This window comes from Rhineura floridana, chromosome 11 (genome assembly GCF_030035675.1).
Source record: "Rhineura floridana isolate rRhiFlo1 chromosome 11, rRhiFlo1.hap2, whole genome shotgun sequence".
NCBI lineage: Eukaryota > Metazoa > Chordata > Lepidosauria > Squamata > Rhineuridae > Rhineura > Rhineura floridana.
Genome location: NC_084490.1, coordinates 29,896,753 through 29,916,415, shown reverse-complemented (window position 1 = coordinate 29,916,415; position 19,663 = coordinate 29,896,753). Strand labels below are relative to the sequence as shown.

General features: G+C 39.8%; 1 protein-coding gene and 1 pseudogene across 1 annotated transcript; both read right to left on the bottom strand.

Moving 5' to 3' along the window:
* Positions 1-1,048: 1,048 nt before the first annotated feature.
* LOC133367701 (olfactory receptor 14I1-like) lies at positions 1,049-1,994 on the bottom strand (annotated as a pseudogene).
* A 14,697-nt stretch (positions 1,995-16,691) lies between these two features.
* Positions 16,692-17,642, bottom strand: LOC133367700 (olfactory receptor 14A16-like). Its single transcript, XM_061591798.1, has one exon. It carries the CDS (start codon positions 17,640-17,642, stop codon positions 16,692-16,694), a length of 951 nt encoding a protein of 316 aa, XP_061447782.1.
* Between the last annotated feature and the right edge of the window lie 2,021 nt (positions 17,643-19,663).

The window sequence follows — 19,663 nt, the reverse complement described above, 5'->3', positions numbered from 1 at the left end:
GGGGAAGCTGTGCATTAGCTACTGAGAAGAGCCTTCTCAGTGACTGACCCATCTCCTTTTACTCTAATTGGCTCCAATCAGCAATCTTCTCAATGGCAAATACAGTCCCTTATCATACTGATTGGCTCATACATAGGGACCTGGCTGGGACTCAGCTTCAGGAAAAAATAAAGGGTCTACAACCCCCTGCGACCCTTTACGATTGCACCCCTGGTTATGTGTATAAAAGAGTAAGGCCATATCTGCTCTATACATTACATTAAAGGCAGTATCATGCCATATAAAAAGTCATAGCTTCCTCCAAAGGATCCTGGGAAATGTAGTTTGTTAGGGGTGCAGAGCGGTCTTAGGAGACCCTAATTCTCTTCACAGAGCTACAGTTTCAGAGCAGTTTAATAATAAATCTTTCATCCTAGGTAACTATGGAAACTGTCACTTTTTGAGGAGAATGGGGGTCTCCTAACAACTCTCTGCACCCTTAAGATACTACACTTCCCAGGATGCTTTGGTGGAAGCCATGCCTCTTTAAAGTGGTATGGTAGTGTTTTAACAGCAGAGTGCAGATGGGACACAAGTGTGGGGAGAAGAGGGAGTGTTGACTTTAGCAATGTCCAGATTTGCTTTGGCCATACCCACCACTGGCATGCAGTCCTCAGAGGGTTGACCAACAGTGAATGCAGCTCTCAGGCTGACAATATGGTTTATCTAATAAATATTATCAGAAGGAAGATGACAAGATCATATGTTTATGCAAAAACAAAACTGATATTATTGTTGGGGAAATAGATGCCCCAGAATGATATGCTCTGTTGAGAACTTTATAGCTGAGATTCTGTTAGATGAACACTATACTAATGTTGTTAATTATTCTAGGAAATGAGTGACTCTCAAGGGTTTCAAACATGGAATCCTTCCTACCCCTACCAGGAGAAGCTGGGATTGAACCTGTGACCTGCATGCAAAGCAGATTCTCTATCAAAAGTTACAATGCAAGGTTAAAAATTGCAGGGCCAACCATTCACATGCAGAAGAGCAGACAATCCCATTTTTATAGAACTCTAAATATAGTCTTAGGAGAATGCCCAACATCTAAGAGTTTCCACAAAGCAGTCTTGATCTCCTTGTTCCTTATGCTGTAGATGAATGGATTCAGCATGGGAGGAATTATAGCATATATCACAGCAAAAGCTATATCCAGCTCAGAAGAAGATTCCATGGGAGGTCTTAAATGGGCAAAGAATCCAGTGCACATTAACACAGAGACAACAGTGAGGTGGGGAAGGCAAGTGGAGAGGGCTTTTTTCTGACCATGGAGAGAAGGAATTCTGAGCACTGTAGAAAATATCTGCAGGTACGTTATGATGATGAAAATGAAGCATCCTAGTGCTGTAATAGAGCCTAGCAGAAGAAGCCCAACTTCAACTAAGTAAAAGTCAGAGCAGGAGAGCTTTAATAATGTTGGGACTTCACAGAAGAACTGATTGACAACGTTAGAACAGAAGGTGTTTGCAAAGGTGCCACAAGAGTGCAAAATGGCATAAAGAAGACTAGTAAGCAACACAATTGCTGCCATCTGAATACAGGCTCCTTTGTGCATAATGGTCTCATATTGTAATGGGCTGCAGATGGCGACATAGCGATCATGTGCCATTACTGTTAGAAGGAAAAAATCTGATGTTGCAAAGAAGAAGTAGAATAAAACTAGCCACACACCCAGAATATGAAATGGACCTGCTGTTCATGATGGAATTGGCCACAGATTTGGGTATGATGACCGAAACAGAGCCAACATCCATCATGGCCAGGTTTGCTAAGAAAAAGTACATTGGTTTATGAAGGTGACGGTCAAGGGCTACTGCAGCAATGATAAGAAGATTCCCCATCATAGTTGTGAAGTACAATGTTATGAATAGAAAGAGGTATAAGATTTGAAGTTCCTGTAGTTCAGACAATTCCCGCAGTAGAAATGTGGACATGGTAGTAAGATTGTTCATTTTTCCTTCTGTACTTTCATATTTCCTGAAGAAGGAAAAAGCCAAGAAGTGTTAATCTACCAATATTGATTAACCAGTTTACCCCACACACAGAATGTAGATTCAACACTTAAGCATTTGGTGAACTGTTATATTAATTAAACAGAAGAGGAGGAAATCTGCCTGTATCTGAGAAGCAAACCACCCTAAAGAAACTCCATCACCCACACAAAAGTGATGGCAGGCAAAAATGGAAATTGTGTGTGAGAGAGGGTAAGCTGACCTGTGCCATAGGTGGCACATCCCAGGTCCCAAGAGCAGAAAACCAAAATGCTCCCCTTGCTTGTTTGCAATAGAAAGAGTCTGGTGATGTGCTAATGCACCCTTCATCCATCATGTCTCAGGGTCCTGGTCATATTATAATCCACTTACTTTTTCACGCAACCTAGCAACAGCCAGATTAAATCCAACCCACTAATAGGAAAAAGGGATGCCCCCAATAGCCAATCAGAGAGCATACCCCAAAATCCCTGCTCAGCCCCAGAGGCAATTGGCAAGATCTACAGTGCTCAAATGGTGGGAGGATAGGATGCTGAAAAAGGTGAAGAGAAAGTACTCAGGAGAGGGGCTTTATTTTCATGGCAAGCTTTCTTCCCCAACCCCCCCTCCACCTTTGGCCCCAAAAAACTGAAAGACCATCTCCACCCCGACCATCTTTCTGGGTGTTAAGATTTGCGAAGGGACTCTCTTGAAAACTCTATCATTCTCAAAATGTGGGGATTGGCAGCCCATGAAAGCTGCATCTAGCATCTTAACAGTAGAGCTTTCACTGTATGCTGAAAATGCACCTCTTTATCATGGCCTTTGACAATTAAAGTATTTTATTTTGTGGGACCAAAATCTTTTGCTGAATTTATGCTCTTCTGTTCTGTTTTAAAGAGTGGTATGTTTAAATATTGAGATATTGTACTTCCCTACAAATTTGTAAAAATGCAAACAATTTGGGTAGCTCTTTCACAGTCCTATCCATTTCCTGTGTAGCTTGGAAGAATTTGGTAACATGTGTCTTTGAGCATATGGTGAATAGTGGCAACATCTACAATCAGCCCAAATAACAGAAACACGACATGTGCTGTGCTGATCTTGTTTTAGCAGTGAGGAAGCAACAATATTAAGACAGTTGATATAGTTCAGATAGTCACTTTAAACATGATGTTGGCTCTCAGAGACGAGATCATGTCTCCCACGTCCCTGTTGTATTCACTATAGCCACCCAAGTTCCCTGTTTTAAAAGTTTGATAGAAATATCTGTTGGCTATAGGTAAGTTCTTGAACCTCAAAGGGTTTTTTTTCTTTTTGCCATTAGTGAATTATATTGCATTTCTACTTTGTTCATTTTTAATGTCTACATGAGTGACAATACACTAATGCTCTTAAGGATATTTTTCTTTTCTACCACTGTCTCAGTGTAACCCAGCAATGAAAATCAAATGCTAAGGAATCATTCTGGTCTAGAAGGATCCTTCCCCTCTGAACTGACATATTCATTTTTGCATAATCTTGTCATCTATACTTTCCTCAACAATTACATATAAGGAGAAGGCTCTGACAGACACCACTTGCATGTCAAGACATACTTTGACAGATTTAGTTACATTCAAATTCACCAGAAACACACTCTCCTCAAAACTGCATAGCTGTCATGTCCACATCCCCAATTTAACATCTTTCAATGATCACCTTAAAACTCTGTTACATTGAAATAAGTTTTAGAAAACTGCTTTTTGGGGAAAAAAATCAAGAGAGCTAGTTTACTCGTGCTGCCACCAGACTTGCGATAAACCCTGAAAAAGGAATAGCAAATACTAAAAATGGTCAACATGGAAATAATGCAAACAGAATTAAGATTCTATTGAGAGAGATGAAAGCAAAATATAGAGGGATAGAAATTAAGTGAGAAACACATAAATCAAGACTGGAGAAAACATCTTAGGAACTATGAAAAAAGGGGGACTTCCGGGAAGGATGACTTCACTTGTGCCTGCTTTTTGAGACGAGCTCTCGTCTCAGAAGAAACTTTTTCAGTATAAATCAGTCAGAACGTTCCTTTTTGACTGGTGATGATTTTTTCCCGGGCAGGGAAAAACGTAGAGATTAACCATTAAAGCCTGTTTTTGTTTGGAAGGACTGGATCTCATTAATTTATGAGAGAAGGTTCAGCCAGCAATGCCGGAGGACGTCCATCAAGCTCTAACTGACTAAGTGACACGTTTATCTTTTCTTCAAAGAAAACGAACTTAAACAAGCAAGCATCCTTCTTTCTACATATTTTTTTTTCATTTGGTTTAAATCGTTGCAGCAAAAAAGAGATTTGTCAATGAATTGGCTATATAAGAACTGCTGGGTGAGTTAAAAATTTTCTCTGTTATTCACGAAACTAAGGAGGAAAGAAACTGAAAAAGCCTATCTTAGTTTTTATTGCAAAAAGCTGGCCGGGAAGTGCATTCTAAAGATATAAACAGAAGAGGGATTTCTATTTCAAGGAGGGAAAAGAAATAAATAAATTTGATTTATGAACTTTGGAGCATTATACATCTGGGACTATTTTTTTTTTTGTCTATTTCATTTTGACGAATCTGCTTGTTCACGACGCTACTAACTCTTTTGAAGCTGGGAACTAAATTTATTTTGTATTCCTGAATATAAGAGATAAGGCAGGCTGTACTGTCTACACTGTGACCTCATCAAGCCTGGAATATTAACCCAATTGTGACTGAAATAATTTTTGTTTTTGTGGTTTTAAGAATGGCAATCAGGAAAGTGGCTGAGACCATGGAAGAAATTATGTTTCAGAAAATAATGGATGAGATTGAGATAACGAAACAAACCCTGAGACAGGGTAGACAGGAGATGAAAAATGAATTTAGTAAAATGACGCAGGAGTTTAAAGAAATAGTTGATGAGATTAGAGATGAAAAAAGAAAAACTAAAGGGAAGATGCAAGCTCTGGAGATTGGAACAAATGTGAAATTGGAAAAAGATCTGGAGTTTATGGATACTAGAAATAAAGTTTACTGTTTGGAAATCAACGTTGTCTCTGTAGAAATTAATGAAGATAATAGAGATAAAGTTATTAATGTCTTGGATAATTTTTTGGACTGGAATGATGTGATGGAGCTTGACATAGAAAAAATCTATGGAATGGACTACAGATATGTGACAATGGAAAAATTCTTAAGAGATGAGCCAGTGCATTTTGTAAAAAAGAAGAACAGAGATATGACTTTACAACAATATTTTAGCAACATATTCAGAATTGATGGCAAGAAAATATTTGTGATAAAGGAAATTCCCATCAGACTCTTACTATATGACTATGGCTATGACAGCAAGATTAATATGGGATACTGATAATGGAAGAATGGATACTGAAATTACTGGACTGAACAGGACTATTGAAGATGGAAGATGGAATTAATATTGACAATGGAAGAATGGCTATTGAAATTATTGGACTTAATAGGATTATTGAAGATAGAAGATGGAATTAACATTGATAATGAGAATGGCTATTGAAATTATTGGACCTAACAGATTTGAATGAGATGGATTAATCGACATGTTTATTTGGAGAAAAATTGAAAGATATATCTCTCAAGGAACTGAAACCTCTCTTTGACTTTTTGTGGGAAGAATAAAGTAATGTTTATGAGATTTGATGATTAATTAAGATAACTACTGGAGGAAAGTGAATTTATAATATAATTTAGGAGACAGGATTGTTATATATTGTAGACTTATAACTGATCTGCGACAAATCGGAAGTCAACATTTTATTTTATTGTTTAATTATTTTTGTTTTGTGTTTTTTTTGTCTTTGAAAATTTGAATAAAAATTAATAATAATAAAAAAGGAACTATGAAAAAAGGAATGTAGAGGTCCTCTAGAAGGAAGAGAAAGAGGGAACTTAGTAGTCTTATAATTGTTTTAGTTGTTTAGCAATATGCCATCAGAAACATAGATCAATCAACGATGAGACATACAGTTAGCTCTTAATTTCATGGCTGCCAGTGCAAATAAAGAAACACGTATTGAGACATAATTTTCCTTGTCTTATAGCAAAAAGCACCCAAACTCACTTGGTGTAACATTTTTTTTTCCTGCAACTAAACTCAGACAGATATTTCTTATGAGGATATTTGTATAAAGGACACTGGGTAATATAATGCACAACATACTTTGTAGCAGTATTACAAATCACACAAAAATGATGTTCCAAGGTAAGTTTCCTATAGTGACCATCAAGAAAAGCGGAAGGCATAACATTAAACCTTAAATCAGTAAAGGTGATTTTGCATGGAGCAATTACTTCTAAATAGTTAACTTTCTGGTGTTCTATTTTAAGGCATGGATACAGCCTAGTCGCCATAAGTTGTAGTCGACTTGGAGGCACGTAACAACAACAGCAGCCTAGAACATCTTGAAGAATGGAGAATTAGCATATCAGTTAAATAAGCTCTCCAGTGGTTAAGGTTTTGGACTGGGAGACCAGGGTTCGAACGCCACACAGCCATGAAGCTCACTGGGTGACCTTGGGCCAGTCACTGCCTCTCAGCCTCCAAGGAAGGCAATGGTAAAACCACCTCTGAATACCTCTTACCATGAAAACCCTATTCATAGGGTCGCCATAAATAGGAATCGACTTGAAGGCAGTCCATTTCCTTTTTTTTATCCTAGAGACGTTTGTTAAATTTATCAGTTTGAGAGTAAAGGAGGCAATAACTTACATATATTGGGCAAGGGAAAAACTCCTTATCAATGAAAATCAACTGAAGTTATTAACAGACGTCCACCTGGATACTTTAAACAGGAGAAAGGAGTTATATTGTTATTCATGGGAAAAAAGATTAAATATAGGTGGGGATCTCTTTTAAAACTTCTGATTGTGATGAAGAATGAATGAGTTATAGTTAAAACATTTGAAGAATTTTAGTATTAATAAAAGAACAAATAGAGGAAAACATTGAACAAGGAAATGAATGATGGAAATCTGATGGAAATGTCACTGTTGAACATTTAATTCCTGATTTAAAAAATCAAATAATTCAGGAAGTAAAAACAAAGATAAATAATTGAGGGTTACTGAAGGAAAAGAGGATCAGGATAATCAGGAGGATTTCAAAGAATCATGCAACATAGATCTCTAATAGAGAAGGTCAAAGAAGTTGGTCAAATAATGGTTAGAGGAAATTCTGAAATGTTTGGCATGCAATCTGGATCAATGCAAAATAAAGTATTATTATATGTGGATGATATTCTACTAACACTAACATCTGAATATTTCTTGTAAAAATCTCAGAAAGATATGAAATGTGTTTGGTAAAATATCAGGATGTACAATTAACTTGAAAAAATCTGCATGGTTAGGTATAGGTATGGATGAGGAAACTAAGAGAAAATTAATAGAGACAATGAATATTCCTTTGTCAGATAAGTATGTAAAATATTTGGGAATTGGGATTACTCAAGATCTGACACAATTTATTAAAATAAATTATGGTAAAGTTATCAGGAATTGAATCTCAACAAGGAAAAAAATTGCCAATTTCCCAGATGGGGTAAATATAAGTTGTAAAAATGAACATATTACCTAGTTTACCATTTCAATTTATGAATATACAAATGCAAGTTTCACCACATATCTTTCAAACATGGTGTAGGTTTATTATGGATTTTATTTGGGAAAGAAGCCTCCAGGTGTGGCAGCAAGTCCATTATATAAATAGTAGAAGAGGGAGAAATGGGAGTCCAAGATCTAGAAAATTATTATCATGCTACAAGACTAACAGGTATTAAAAAGTGGTATATGGATTAGGTTACACAAGCAAAGAATAATATATTAAAGGAACACTCAAAGACAATGTTATGGTTCAAAGAAGGCAATTGGTTTCAAATCGCTACTAAAGTTCCATCTGTTTATGTTGGACTGACAATCTGGTATACATTCAGAGAGAAAATGTCTACTCACATGTCACTATTTCATAATGATTTTATAACACATGAAATGGAATGCTTGGAGGTACCATGCAAATTTGGACTGTGTAAAAGATTTGTATTTGCACCAGACTGGTGGGAGTTGGATGTGGAGGACTCCTGGCTGAGACGGCAGGCTCCCGACACCACTAGGTACCACCATGCTATGCAGGCAGAAGCCCTTCATACCAGCTGAGCCACGATGATGCCAGGACCCTGCCAGCTCAGCTGGGGGCCAGCCAGTGAACACCAGCCTAGTGGACTGAGAGCCAGCATTAGCCAGCAGAAAGCCCCAAAAATTGGGTATTCTGGAGACGTGACAGAGGAGGACCCAACAGAGGGGGAGCTCTGTGGCATCCTCCTCTCATTTGGTGTCTCCCATGGGTCCCAATCCAGATAAGATTTGGGATCTACAACATACAAACGACAGGCTCCGCTCTTAGATTATGGATTCTCCCCAGTTTCAACTCTGAATTACTCAGAGATGCAGCATAGATGATACATGCATTTATGAATGCCAAACTGTTCAGGATGTGATAATGATCCAGAATGGTTTTGTGTTCCCATGGAATGCTACATAGAGTTAGTACAGCCATGTAACCCTTATTGATTATAAGCATTGTTGAAAGCAGGAATTCACATGATATCCCCTTTTCCTTTGGTGAACTAGGTAAAAAAGAGGTTGCAAATTTTCCTATTAGTGGAAGTGGATCTACGGTCTAACATCAGATTCTTCCATCAACATACAAACATATACAATGCAATTAAAGAATAGTAATTGCAGGACATTAGTGAGATCCAGTGGAGCACTGGCTGATGGTATAATATGTGCTTGCTATATTTATGTTAAAAAGAATATAGCAAATAAATATGACATTATCTCCCAATCTACCATTGAATCCCACTAATGCCCTGCATATTACTGTTCTTTCAATTGCACTGCATATTGCACTGTATGTTGATGGAAGAATCTGATGTTAGACATAGCTCCATAGGCTTTTGGATATTTTTACCATAGTAGGTGGTCATTGTTTATTTTTAAGTCAAACAGTGTAATGATTGCTGCCTCAACATTTTGAAGTTTTAAGTATACATGAGACTACTTCAAAATAGATAGGGGAAAATGACAAAACCCTCTAGATTACAAATCATCTTACTAAACCCCCTTAGAACATTTTGAAATACCTTTAACATTAAGGTTCAGTTTCCCCTTCAGCTTCTTTAGGGTATGATGTGGAGATGATATGTGAGTCTCCTCAGCCAAGCACTTTCAGTCTTCTTGTGGCACTTGAAACAGTGATAGCTGATTTTTTCCCCAAAGAACTGATCTTTAAATGATTAGCTGATTTTTTTCCAAAAACTGATATTTAAATGATTGCGTATGTAATGATGATATTGATCAAATTTTGCATTAGGAAATACTGGCAGCCTAAGGAGAGTTATTTATTTATTAGCTTTGGGGACCTTACTCCCAAGAGTGTCACACAGCTGATGCAAACACTTTGTTGAAACTCTTCAATTCCTTCTTGCTGTGTTGTTCTACATTTGTAGTGAACATAAACAAATAATTAATGCTTGCCATATGTGTCTCAGTGCATGAAAAACAATTACACTTGTTGGTGAATCCTATGTCTAACATTATCTCAAATTTCATTAATTATATCCAACTACAGTTTGCAAATGATTTAATGTTTAACGGCTAGAATGTGTGTCTTATGTGAAATGATGGGTTACAGCACTGTCATAACCCACAAGTGGGTTGTAAAGCCTGTGCAAGTGGGTCACGGACTGTATAAGTAAACCTAAAAATATTATTGCCTTTATTCTTTAACTGGCATGATGAATACCTCTTACAACTTTTGTTTTGTTGGCATTGACCTTGTCCCAGCCTGCGTCTGCATTGGAATTACTTTTTTAATGTATTTTAAACTTTCTTTTATATATGTGGGTGTGGGTGTTTAACTTTTTTTTTTTTAAAAAAAGATGTTTTAACAGCTTTTTTATAAAATGATTTTAAAGACTCCAAAACAAGTAGTTAGAAAGAAACAAAAGGTAGAAGAGAGTATGAACGGGAAGGATCTCCAGTGCTTGTGACCTGCAAGGTGTGTGCCATGTTTGTTTTCTTTCCTGAGAACAACATGGTGTACATGTGCAAGAAGTGCAAGCTCATGGTACTGTTGGAAGAAAAAGTGAGAGGCCGGGAACGGTGGGTGGCCACACTGAGGACTATAAGAGAAGATGAAGAGTTCCTAAACAGAACGCTGGAACAGCAGCAGCAAAGAGAAGTGGAGGTGGAAGAACAATAGCATGTGGTAGCAGAAGAGGAGACTGCTTTCAAGAGGAACAATGAAGTGGAGGGAACTCCATGGGAAAGGGTGACAGTTAGGAGCAGAAGATCTAGAAGGCACCCATCACCAGTTGAACTATGGAAACACTTCGGGGCCCAGAGAGTTTTTTCATCCATCCTTTCTGTACTTAGAAGAGGAATAGAAAGGGAAAGGGAAATACTCCATGTGAATGAATGGCTAGAAAGGTGGTGCAGACATGAGAGATTTGGATTCTGTGACCGTGGTCTATAGTTCCTAGAAGATGGACTGCTGGCAAGTGATGGGTTGCATCTCACAAGGGCTGGGAAGAATGTGGTTGGCCACAGCATGGAGAAGTTCATCAGGAGGGCTTTAAACTGAATCCTAAGGGGGAGAGAGATGTAAACTTGGTGGTAATGACTGATGAAGGCTTGTGCACAGTAACCAGTCCAGAGAGATCAGCTCTAATAGGGCCCAGTAACAGTCCTCAGAAAAATGTAGTAGGGAAGCCAAGCGATAAATCACATGATCTTTGATGTCTGTATAGTAATGCACAGAGCATGGGAAACAAGCAGGACAAACTTGAACTCTTAATACAGGAGGGCAATTACGACTTGATAGGTATAACTGAAACTTGGTGGGATGACTCCCATGACTGGAATACAGCAATTGAAGAATATAACTTGTTCAAAAAGAACAGAAGGAATAAAAAGGGAGGTGGAGTTGCACTATATGTTAAAAATATATATCCCTGCATAGAAATACAGGAAGATGAACTTGGTAGCTCCACAGAGAATATCTGGGTTAAAATTAAAGGGGCAAGTAATAAAAGGAATGTAGTGCCTGGAGTCTACTACTGACCACCCAATCAAGGAGAAGACAAGAATGTAACTTTCAAAAAGCAAATTGCCAATGTTTCGAGAAGGCATGATGTAGTAGTAATGGGGACTTCAATTATCCCAATATCAGTTGGGAGACAAATTCTGCCAAACACGGCCCCTCCAAGAAATTTCTCACTTGTGTTGGAGATAACATTCTCCTACAGAAAGTGGAGGAAGCTATCCTGGACTTGAGTCTAACCTATAAAGATGATTTGGTGGATGAAGTGGCAGTTACGGGAACTCTGGGGGAAAGTGACCACACCATAGTTGAGTCCTTGATTTTAACAGAAGCGAAAGCTGAGAGTAGCCATACACGCACCCTGGTCTTCAGGAAAGCTGAGTTTAATAAACTCAGAACAATTGTAAGTAAGGTTCCATGACAAGCGACCCTAATGAGAAAAGGAGTCCAAGATGGGTGGGAGTTTCTAAAAAAGGAAATTCTGAAAGCGCAATGGCAAGCAATTCCAACAAGGAAAAAAGGGGAAAAACAGCAGAAGAAGCCCATGTGACTTCACAAAAAGCTTACAGATGACCTGAAAACAAAAAAGGATGCAGGCAAGAAGTAGAAAGAAGGCCAGGCCACAAAGGAAGAGTACAGGCAGGATGGAGTCAGGAAGGCTAAAGCTGAGAATGAGCTGAGGTTAGCAAGTTAGAGAAAATAAATGGTGGCACAGCTACTCAATGAGGATGGCAAAATGACAACAGATGACAAAGAAAAGGGAGAAGTGCTCAATTCCTACTTTGGCTCAGTCCTCACCCAAAAAAAGGCAGAGCTTGTAAGATTACTTTTAAACAGTAATAAATTACAGTTACAATTACATGGCCCAAAAGATTAGTAATTACCGTTACAATTACAATTGCTCTGAAAGTAACTGATTGCTTTTTCTCAAAAGTAATCACTTCCATTACATTTCAGTTACTTCTTTAAAAAAATGCCTACAAAGTGCTGGCCTTGACTGCTGCACATCTAAATAGCCTAAAACAACATTAAAAATAAACACACACATCCAGAGGTAGTAGAATTATTTTTATCCATAAGATAGCAATGGTGGCCTCTCCACTGGTAAGGGAAGGAGGGAGCGAGGCAGAGGCCACTACTCAGATCTTTGCATCTCAAACCAAGTGCAACCCCTCCCCCCAGCCAGCAAGCATAATCTCTCTCACTTAACCACCTCCCGGACTCTGCCCTGCCACCAACTAAGGAATACTCACCCAAACATTTTCCTCTGACATGCAAAAAAGTTAAAATATTACAAATGTAGCACAGTAGTCATAGAGGGTAATGGAGGCCACTCTGTGTGCCAAGTGCAAACACAGTATTCACACACACACACACACACACACACACACACACACACACACACACACACACACACACACTGTCTTCTTTCACCTCCACAGTCCTTTATCTCCATTCTGCTGCTGCCTCCTTCTCCTCCTTTATCCATGTTCTTGCCCTCCGGCTCCTTTTCCCCTCCGTTCCATTTGTCACCACCATCATCTATTTTTTAAAACAATTGTTTTCTCCACTCCACCCAATGTTACTCTCCACTTCCTCCCCCGTTGCCTCCTACCCACCCACAGAGCATGAGGGAAAAGTGATGCTACACAGAAGCCCAGTTTGAGGCACATTATATTTATCCACAAATCAGAGGAGCAGAAGACTTCCCCTGCTTCCCCCCCCCAAGTAATGCCCAAAAGTAATGCTGGAAACATTACAATTTCCCTACAAATGTAATAAAATTACTCCTAGTTCTATTACAATCAAAATGTAAAGGAATTACCCACTTGTTCCTCAAAAAACTAATGAATTGCAAGTAATTTGTTACTTAACTAATTACTTCCAAGCTCTGAAAAATGGTCTATAACCCTCCCTGGAAACGTGAAGTGAAAGGGGGAGGATTGGAGCTTGAGATTGATAGACAAACGGCCAAGGGATACCTAATCACTTTGAATGAGTTCAAATCGGCATGGCCCAATAAACGGCATCCTAGAGTATTGAAGGAACTGGCTGAAGAACCCTCAGAACCGCTGTCTATTATCTTTACAAAATCATGGAGGACTGGTGAAGTGCCGGATGAATGGAGGAGAGCTAATGTTGTCCCTATCTTCAAAAAGGGCAAAAAGGAGGAACCGGGGAACTACAGAAAAATTCCGGAGCAGATTATAAAGCAGTCAATCTGTAAGCACCTTGAAAACAATGCAATGATTACCAGGAGCCAACATGGATTTATGAAGAACAAATCCTGCCAAACTAATCTTATATTGTTTTTTGATTGGGTAACCTCCCTTGTAGACTGTGGGAATGCTGTGGACATAATATATCTTGACTTTGCCAAAGCTTTTGATAAAGTGCCCCATGATATTCTGATTAGCAAACTCGCTAAATGAGGGCTGGATGGAACAACTATCAGGTGGATCCACAGTTGACTCCAGAATCATACTCAAAGAGTGCTTATCAATCGTTCCTTCTCAAACTGGGTGGAAGTAACGAGTGGGGTACCACAGGGGTCGATCCTGGGCCCAGTGCTCTTCAACGTTTGTATTAATGACTTGGATGAGGAGGTACACAACATGTTCATCAAATTTGCAGATGATACAAAATTGGGGGGCACAGCTAATAATGTGGAAGACAGAAACAAAATTCAAAGGAATCTTGATAGGCTAGAGTATTGGTCTGAAAACAAAAGAATGAAATTCAACAGGGATAAATGCAAAGTTCTACACTTAGGAAAAAGAAACCAAATGCACAGTTATAAGATGGGGGATACTTAGCTCAGCAATACGACATGTAAGAAGGATCTTGGAATTGCCGTTGATCACAAGCTGAAAATGAGCCAACCGTGCAATGTGTCCGCAAAAAAGGCAAATGCCCAATATGACAACTTCACTAATTCAGCAAGAAAAATGTTAGGCTTTTAAATGGAGATGAAGGGATATGAATGGAATACCCCCCCCTCCTTAAAAATCAGATTTGGTTTGGAATTCTCTGTGAAAACCAGATTTCATTTTTGGATGCGAGCTGGAGTAATCCATATGCAATGCCTTGATGGTCCAGCATATCCTTCATCTTAGCATCAGTTGTGCACCAGTATTAAGAGACCCACCAATTTGTATCACTATTTTGCACACATAAGTTAGGGGGAGTTAATCCAATCAAAAGAGGGACAACCTCAAGCCTGGTTCCAGTTTCGAAGCAGTTCTTGTCAAAGTACCATCCAATCGGACTACTTATCCTGGAGTGGAACTAACTATTGTGCAACCAACTATTTTGATATTTTCCCAGTACATGTGCATGGTGGGAACATCAAAAGAGTTTTTTCCAGTGCTGGCACTCAATATGCTCAGTCCAAAAATACGGGGGCTGGTGGAAGGACCCACCTCAAGTGCCAGTGGGCCCTAAATCTTCTGTGGACTGTAATTGGGAAGGCTCAATATTTTATTTATTTATTTATTTAAGCCATTTCTATACCACTTAATATATATAAAAATCTCTAAGCGGTGTACAGAAGATAAAACAACTGCAAATATTATAAAAATATACAATAAAGCACAATACAAATGCATACATAATACAAATTAACAAATAAATATTAAAACAATTGCCTTGCACTTCTCCACTCAACATCTCTCAACCTCCTGGCTCTCACCCAGGACTCCACCCATCCACCCTGGCTCTCACCCAGGGTCCAACACACACAAATTGCCCACAAAGTCTCACAATCTTCACAGGGGATCCCAAAAATGGCAAACAGAAGGATGTGGGAGCAGTTGGAGGCCCGGGCCACCCCTGTGCTCGAAGGCACCGTCAACAAGGACACTGTTGCAAGGTGTTGAAAGCAAGCTCTAGGTGGCGGTGTGAGAAGAAGCTGGAGTGGCCCACGTTAAAGTCCACCGAGTCCTGTGAGGAGCCACAGCTCATTGTCACTGATGCCTGATGCATCATGAACTCTGGGTCACAGCCTGAAGACGCGCCAGTGCTGGAGGCAGCACTGACTCCAGGCCCGAGGAGGAGCAGGAGGAGGCTGCCAACACCAATGTATTCTATATTTCCTAACTCTTCCACCTCCATCTCCTCGGGTTCACTCAGCTGTTGCTGGTGACTCATGTTTGGTGGCTGGGGAAGTTCGGGCTCAGGAGCCTGGACCTTGACTGTGGGGAAAAGCGAGGCAGTGGCTGGAGTTGTTTAAGCATCCCCGGCTGCACCTGCCCAGCACAGCTAACAAGCCTCCCCCAGGCTAAGAAGCCCCTTCACTCGGAGAGCGGAGTCGACCACAGCAGGTGGTTGGAGGCAGAGGCAGAAGGCCCACATTCTGGTCAGTTATGCCTATTCCTCTCCAAGACTGATATTAAAGATACTAGGAGGAAGGCTTTCAACAGCTGCATTACCAGTGTGGCAGAAATTATCCCAGTCTATATCATATTGAAAATATGATATAAATTAAATGTATATTTGCCACAACACCAAAGAAGACTCGTGACAGAAATGGAATGTTATATTTATTAAAATATAACAAATATTACACCTTAACCAATCTCAGCCAATTAACAGAATTACAACTACTTCAGGTAGGTGAGGCTCAAGCTAACTGGGAGAGAATCCTCCCTTCAGTCCTGAGGGCATGTCAGTCACTGCAGACTGTTACTCACCAGTCAAGGATGTGGGAAAACTATTCCCTCCTTGCTAGTGGAGCCAGGTATGTGGTTCCAACCTCTGCATCCTGACCAAGCCGTATAGGCGTTCACCATGATGCACAAGCTGGTCCCACAAGGACACTCCCCGGATCCCCACCAGACATTCAGCACTGATGGTTCACTAGGGAGTGCCCCTTGACCAAAAATGCCTCATCCTCCTCAAATTCCCCCCCGCTCTCTCACCCGCCCAAATTCCATGCCTGCCAGAGCAAGACAACCACACCCTCCCAGAAGGCCAATCAAATCAAACCGAGCAGTATGGAGTAGGCAAAACCAAAGGGATTCTGAAATCAGGATCCCCCCCAAAAAATTCTTACTCAGCCCCAACTGGTGAAAAGCAAAGCCCATACTGACAAGGGAGGGGGGGCGGGTGCCGTGAGGCAAAAAGGTGAATTTGCAAGGAAGAGCGGGCTTATAAACCCACTAATCCTTGCATCACATTGGACAACATAGCCCACCTGACCCCAATTGGGATGTTCGGGAACATTCCTGAGCCTCCTCAAGAGTGGGGGTGGCAGCAAACACGCCCCCAAGTAAGGCAGGAACGCCAATCTGCTTATATTAGAAATTAGCTTGTGGAACTAGTCTTAAAAATGTTAGGTTTTAGGTAGCCAAAAAATAGTGATGCACAAGAAAACAATAATACATCTCGATATAAGCTTGAGGAGACAGAGATCAATCTATGAAATAAAACTGATGTTTACTGAATACTGAAATATTTACTGCAATTGTACTAAAGATAAAAACTACAGAAAAAGATCTTCATACAATGCAGAACAACCATCTTCATACAATCCCACACTTAAAAAACAACCTTGGAGAAAGATTTGGAGGAATGCCCTTGATCAAACAGTTTCCACAAAGCAGTTTTAATCTCTTTGTTTCGCATGCTGTAGATGAATGGATTCAATGTGGGAGGAATGATGGTATATATCACTGCAAAAGCCACATCCAGATCAGAAGAAGCATCAGTGGGAGGTCTTAAATAGGCAAAGAATCCAGTGAACAGAAACACAGAGAAAACAGTGAGATGGGGAACGCAAGTGGAGAGAGCTTTTTTCTGACCATGCGTAGAGGGGATTTTAAGCACTGTAGAAAAGATTTGCATGTATGTTATGAAGATAAAAATAAAACACCCCACTGCTATAATACAGCTTATCACAAGAAACCCAACTTCAACTAAGTAAAAGTCAGAGCAGGTGAGCTTCAGTAATGTTGGAACTTCACAGAAGAACTGTTTGACAGCAACAGAACAGAATGTGTTTGTGAAGGTGCCACAAGTGTGTAATATGGCATAAAGAAGGCTTGTCATCCACACAATGGCTACCATCTGAATACAGGCTCCTTTGTGCATAATTGTCTCATACTGGAGTGGGTTGCAAATAGCGACATAGCGATCATGTGCCATTATAGTTAGGAGGAGAAAACCTGATGTTCCAAGAAAGAAATAAAGGAAAACTTGAGCAACACATCCAAAATAAGAAATCCACCTGCTATTTAGGAGGGAAATAGCCATTGATTTTGGTACTATGACTGAAATTGTTGCAATGTCTATCATGGCCAAATTAATTAAAAAGAAGTACATGGGAGTGTGAAGGTGGTGATCAAAGGCAATTGCCACAATGATGAGAAGATTTCCTATTATTGCTGTCAAGTACAATGCTAGGAACACAAAGAAGTGTAAGATCTGTAGTTTGCGGATTTCTGAAAATCCCATCAGCAGAAATGTAGGCATGGAGGTTTGATTGTGCATTTTGTTCACAATAGTAATTCATCTGCTACCTGTACAAGGAAGAAGATTACAACTGTTTATGTAGAACTATTGATTCACCAGTTTAATGTGACAATCAGATATGCCAGATATTCCTTTGTTGAAACTGTCCTCGGACAATAATGAAATAAAATAAAATAAAAACATCCCAGTCCTATACTAGAGTTTATCACAAGAAATGCAACTTCAGCTAAGTAGAAGTCAGAGCAGGAGAGCTGTTGCAACTTCACAGAAGAACTGAAACCTTAAAACAGAAAGTGTTAATGTTGAAACCATTTTAATTTAACAGTCAGTGTCAGAAAAGGAAGCCTACTCGTGCCCCTAATTGGGTGCATGTACACTTTTTCTCTGATGTCCCACTGAATGCACTAATGTCAGGGGAAGGGTTGAGGGTGTAGACTAGGTGCATAGAAGACCACTACCCACTAGAGGCCCCCAAGTATTCAGTGTAAAGAAATAGGTTGATAACCTACATGCTTACAATGCATACATCTAGACTTCCTAATATTCAGCTGGACATGCATCTGTCAGGGAAATATATGGAAGGTCTACATACAGAATGTTTGTGATAGGGGTGTTGAACAGTGTAAGAGGCATAAAAGGGAGCATGACTTTAATTCAGTAGTCTTTCTGTCTCTGCTCAGTGACCCAATCAACTGTAGTGGCTAAGAAGGTGAAAGCAGAACATTGTTCCAAGGGGACTTCTAAGGAAGGGGCGGGAATCCTCATTCTTCACTGCATGCCCTTGGAACATTCAAACACTTTTAGACTAGCCTCTCTTATGGGGCTTTTGTGAGGATAATACAGAGCAATCCTCCATTGTCTTCATTGGGAAAGAGGGAATGCAACTCAACTGGGCAATGTTATGTGTCTTTCCTGAAATATGTAAGCTCAGCCTTACACAGAAGTAACTGAAAAGTGGTGCATGGAGGAACTAAATCACTACACACACCCTCATTCATAAAACTATTGTTGCCTCTGCAGTTTGTTGTGGATTCAGTGCTGCTCATGCTGGAAAGGTTTTTGCAGCATCCATACAAAATCATCTTCATCACAACACCAGCCTTTACTTTTTCTTCCTTGGATCCAGATTTTCCCTTACCGCAGAAACTCTGATATATGCAAATAATCCAACATACATCTGTAGTAACTGCTGGTGTGGAAAATCCTTGGCCCTTGGAAAGGGTTGCCCATTGGCTCCTGGAATGAACAGGTTTACCAAAGATAAATAAGAATAACAACAAATGCTTGTAATAATAACAACAAATGCTTGGGGCTGCTTCCTATCAAAGGAAGCGTGCTGGACTGTGTGTCTGCCAATATATCTGTAAATGTAAGTAATCCATCTCCAGTCCCAGCCTTTTTCAACTAACCTTTAAGTCCAGTTTAAAGCCTTTCGGGATTGTGTTGCTGAGAATAGAAGGGCAACCTCTTCTCGCTGTTAGTTTCAAACTCTCCTGCAGCAGGAGGAAGCCCTGCAGCCTGGATGGAGAAAGATTAAAGCATCTCCCTGCAGCAGGACTTCCCCTTACTGTCTCTTGCTCCCCCCCCCCAAAAAAAATCCCTCTCCAATTATGCCGATAACTCTTAGATTTGAAAAAATGGCAAGAAGAGAGTCTGGACCAACAGATTCACCTTCCTTTGATCAGCTCCTGGGATGTCTTAAGCTGAAATTGGATGTAAGACAGAGAGAGGAATGAAAGAAATCCCTTGCACACAATCTACTCACAGCACTGAGCAGTTCCAGTTTGTTATTAGAAATCTTGAGCAATTATGTTAAATCACAATTCTGAAAAAAAAAACACCCTAAAAAAATAAGCAAAGTACACTTTCATTTTAATTGAGGAATGGAGGGAAGAGATACTAAAAAGAGACATAGGATGTTTTCTACCAAGTGGTGCACTGGCAAGCAGCAGAACAGCAAAGAATATGGGCCATATGCACACCATATGTTTAAAGCACACTTATTCATTTTTAAGAGTCATGGCTTTTCCCCTCCACAA

Coding starts and splice junctions, on each gene's coding strand:
- LOC133367700 (XM_061591798.1), bottom strand. CDS start 17,642: ATGCACAATCAAACCTCCATGCCTACATTTCTGCTGATGGGATTTTCA.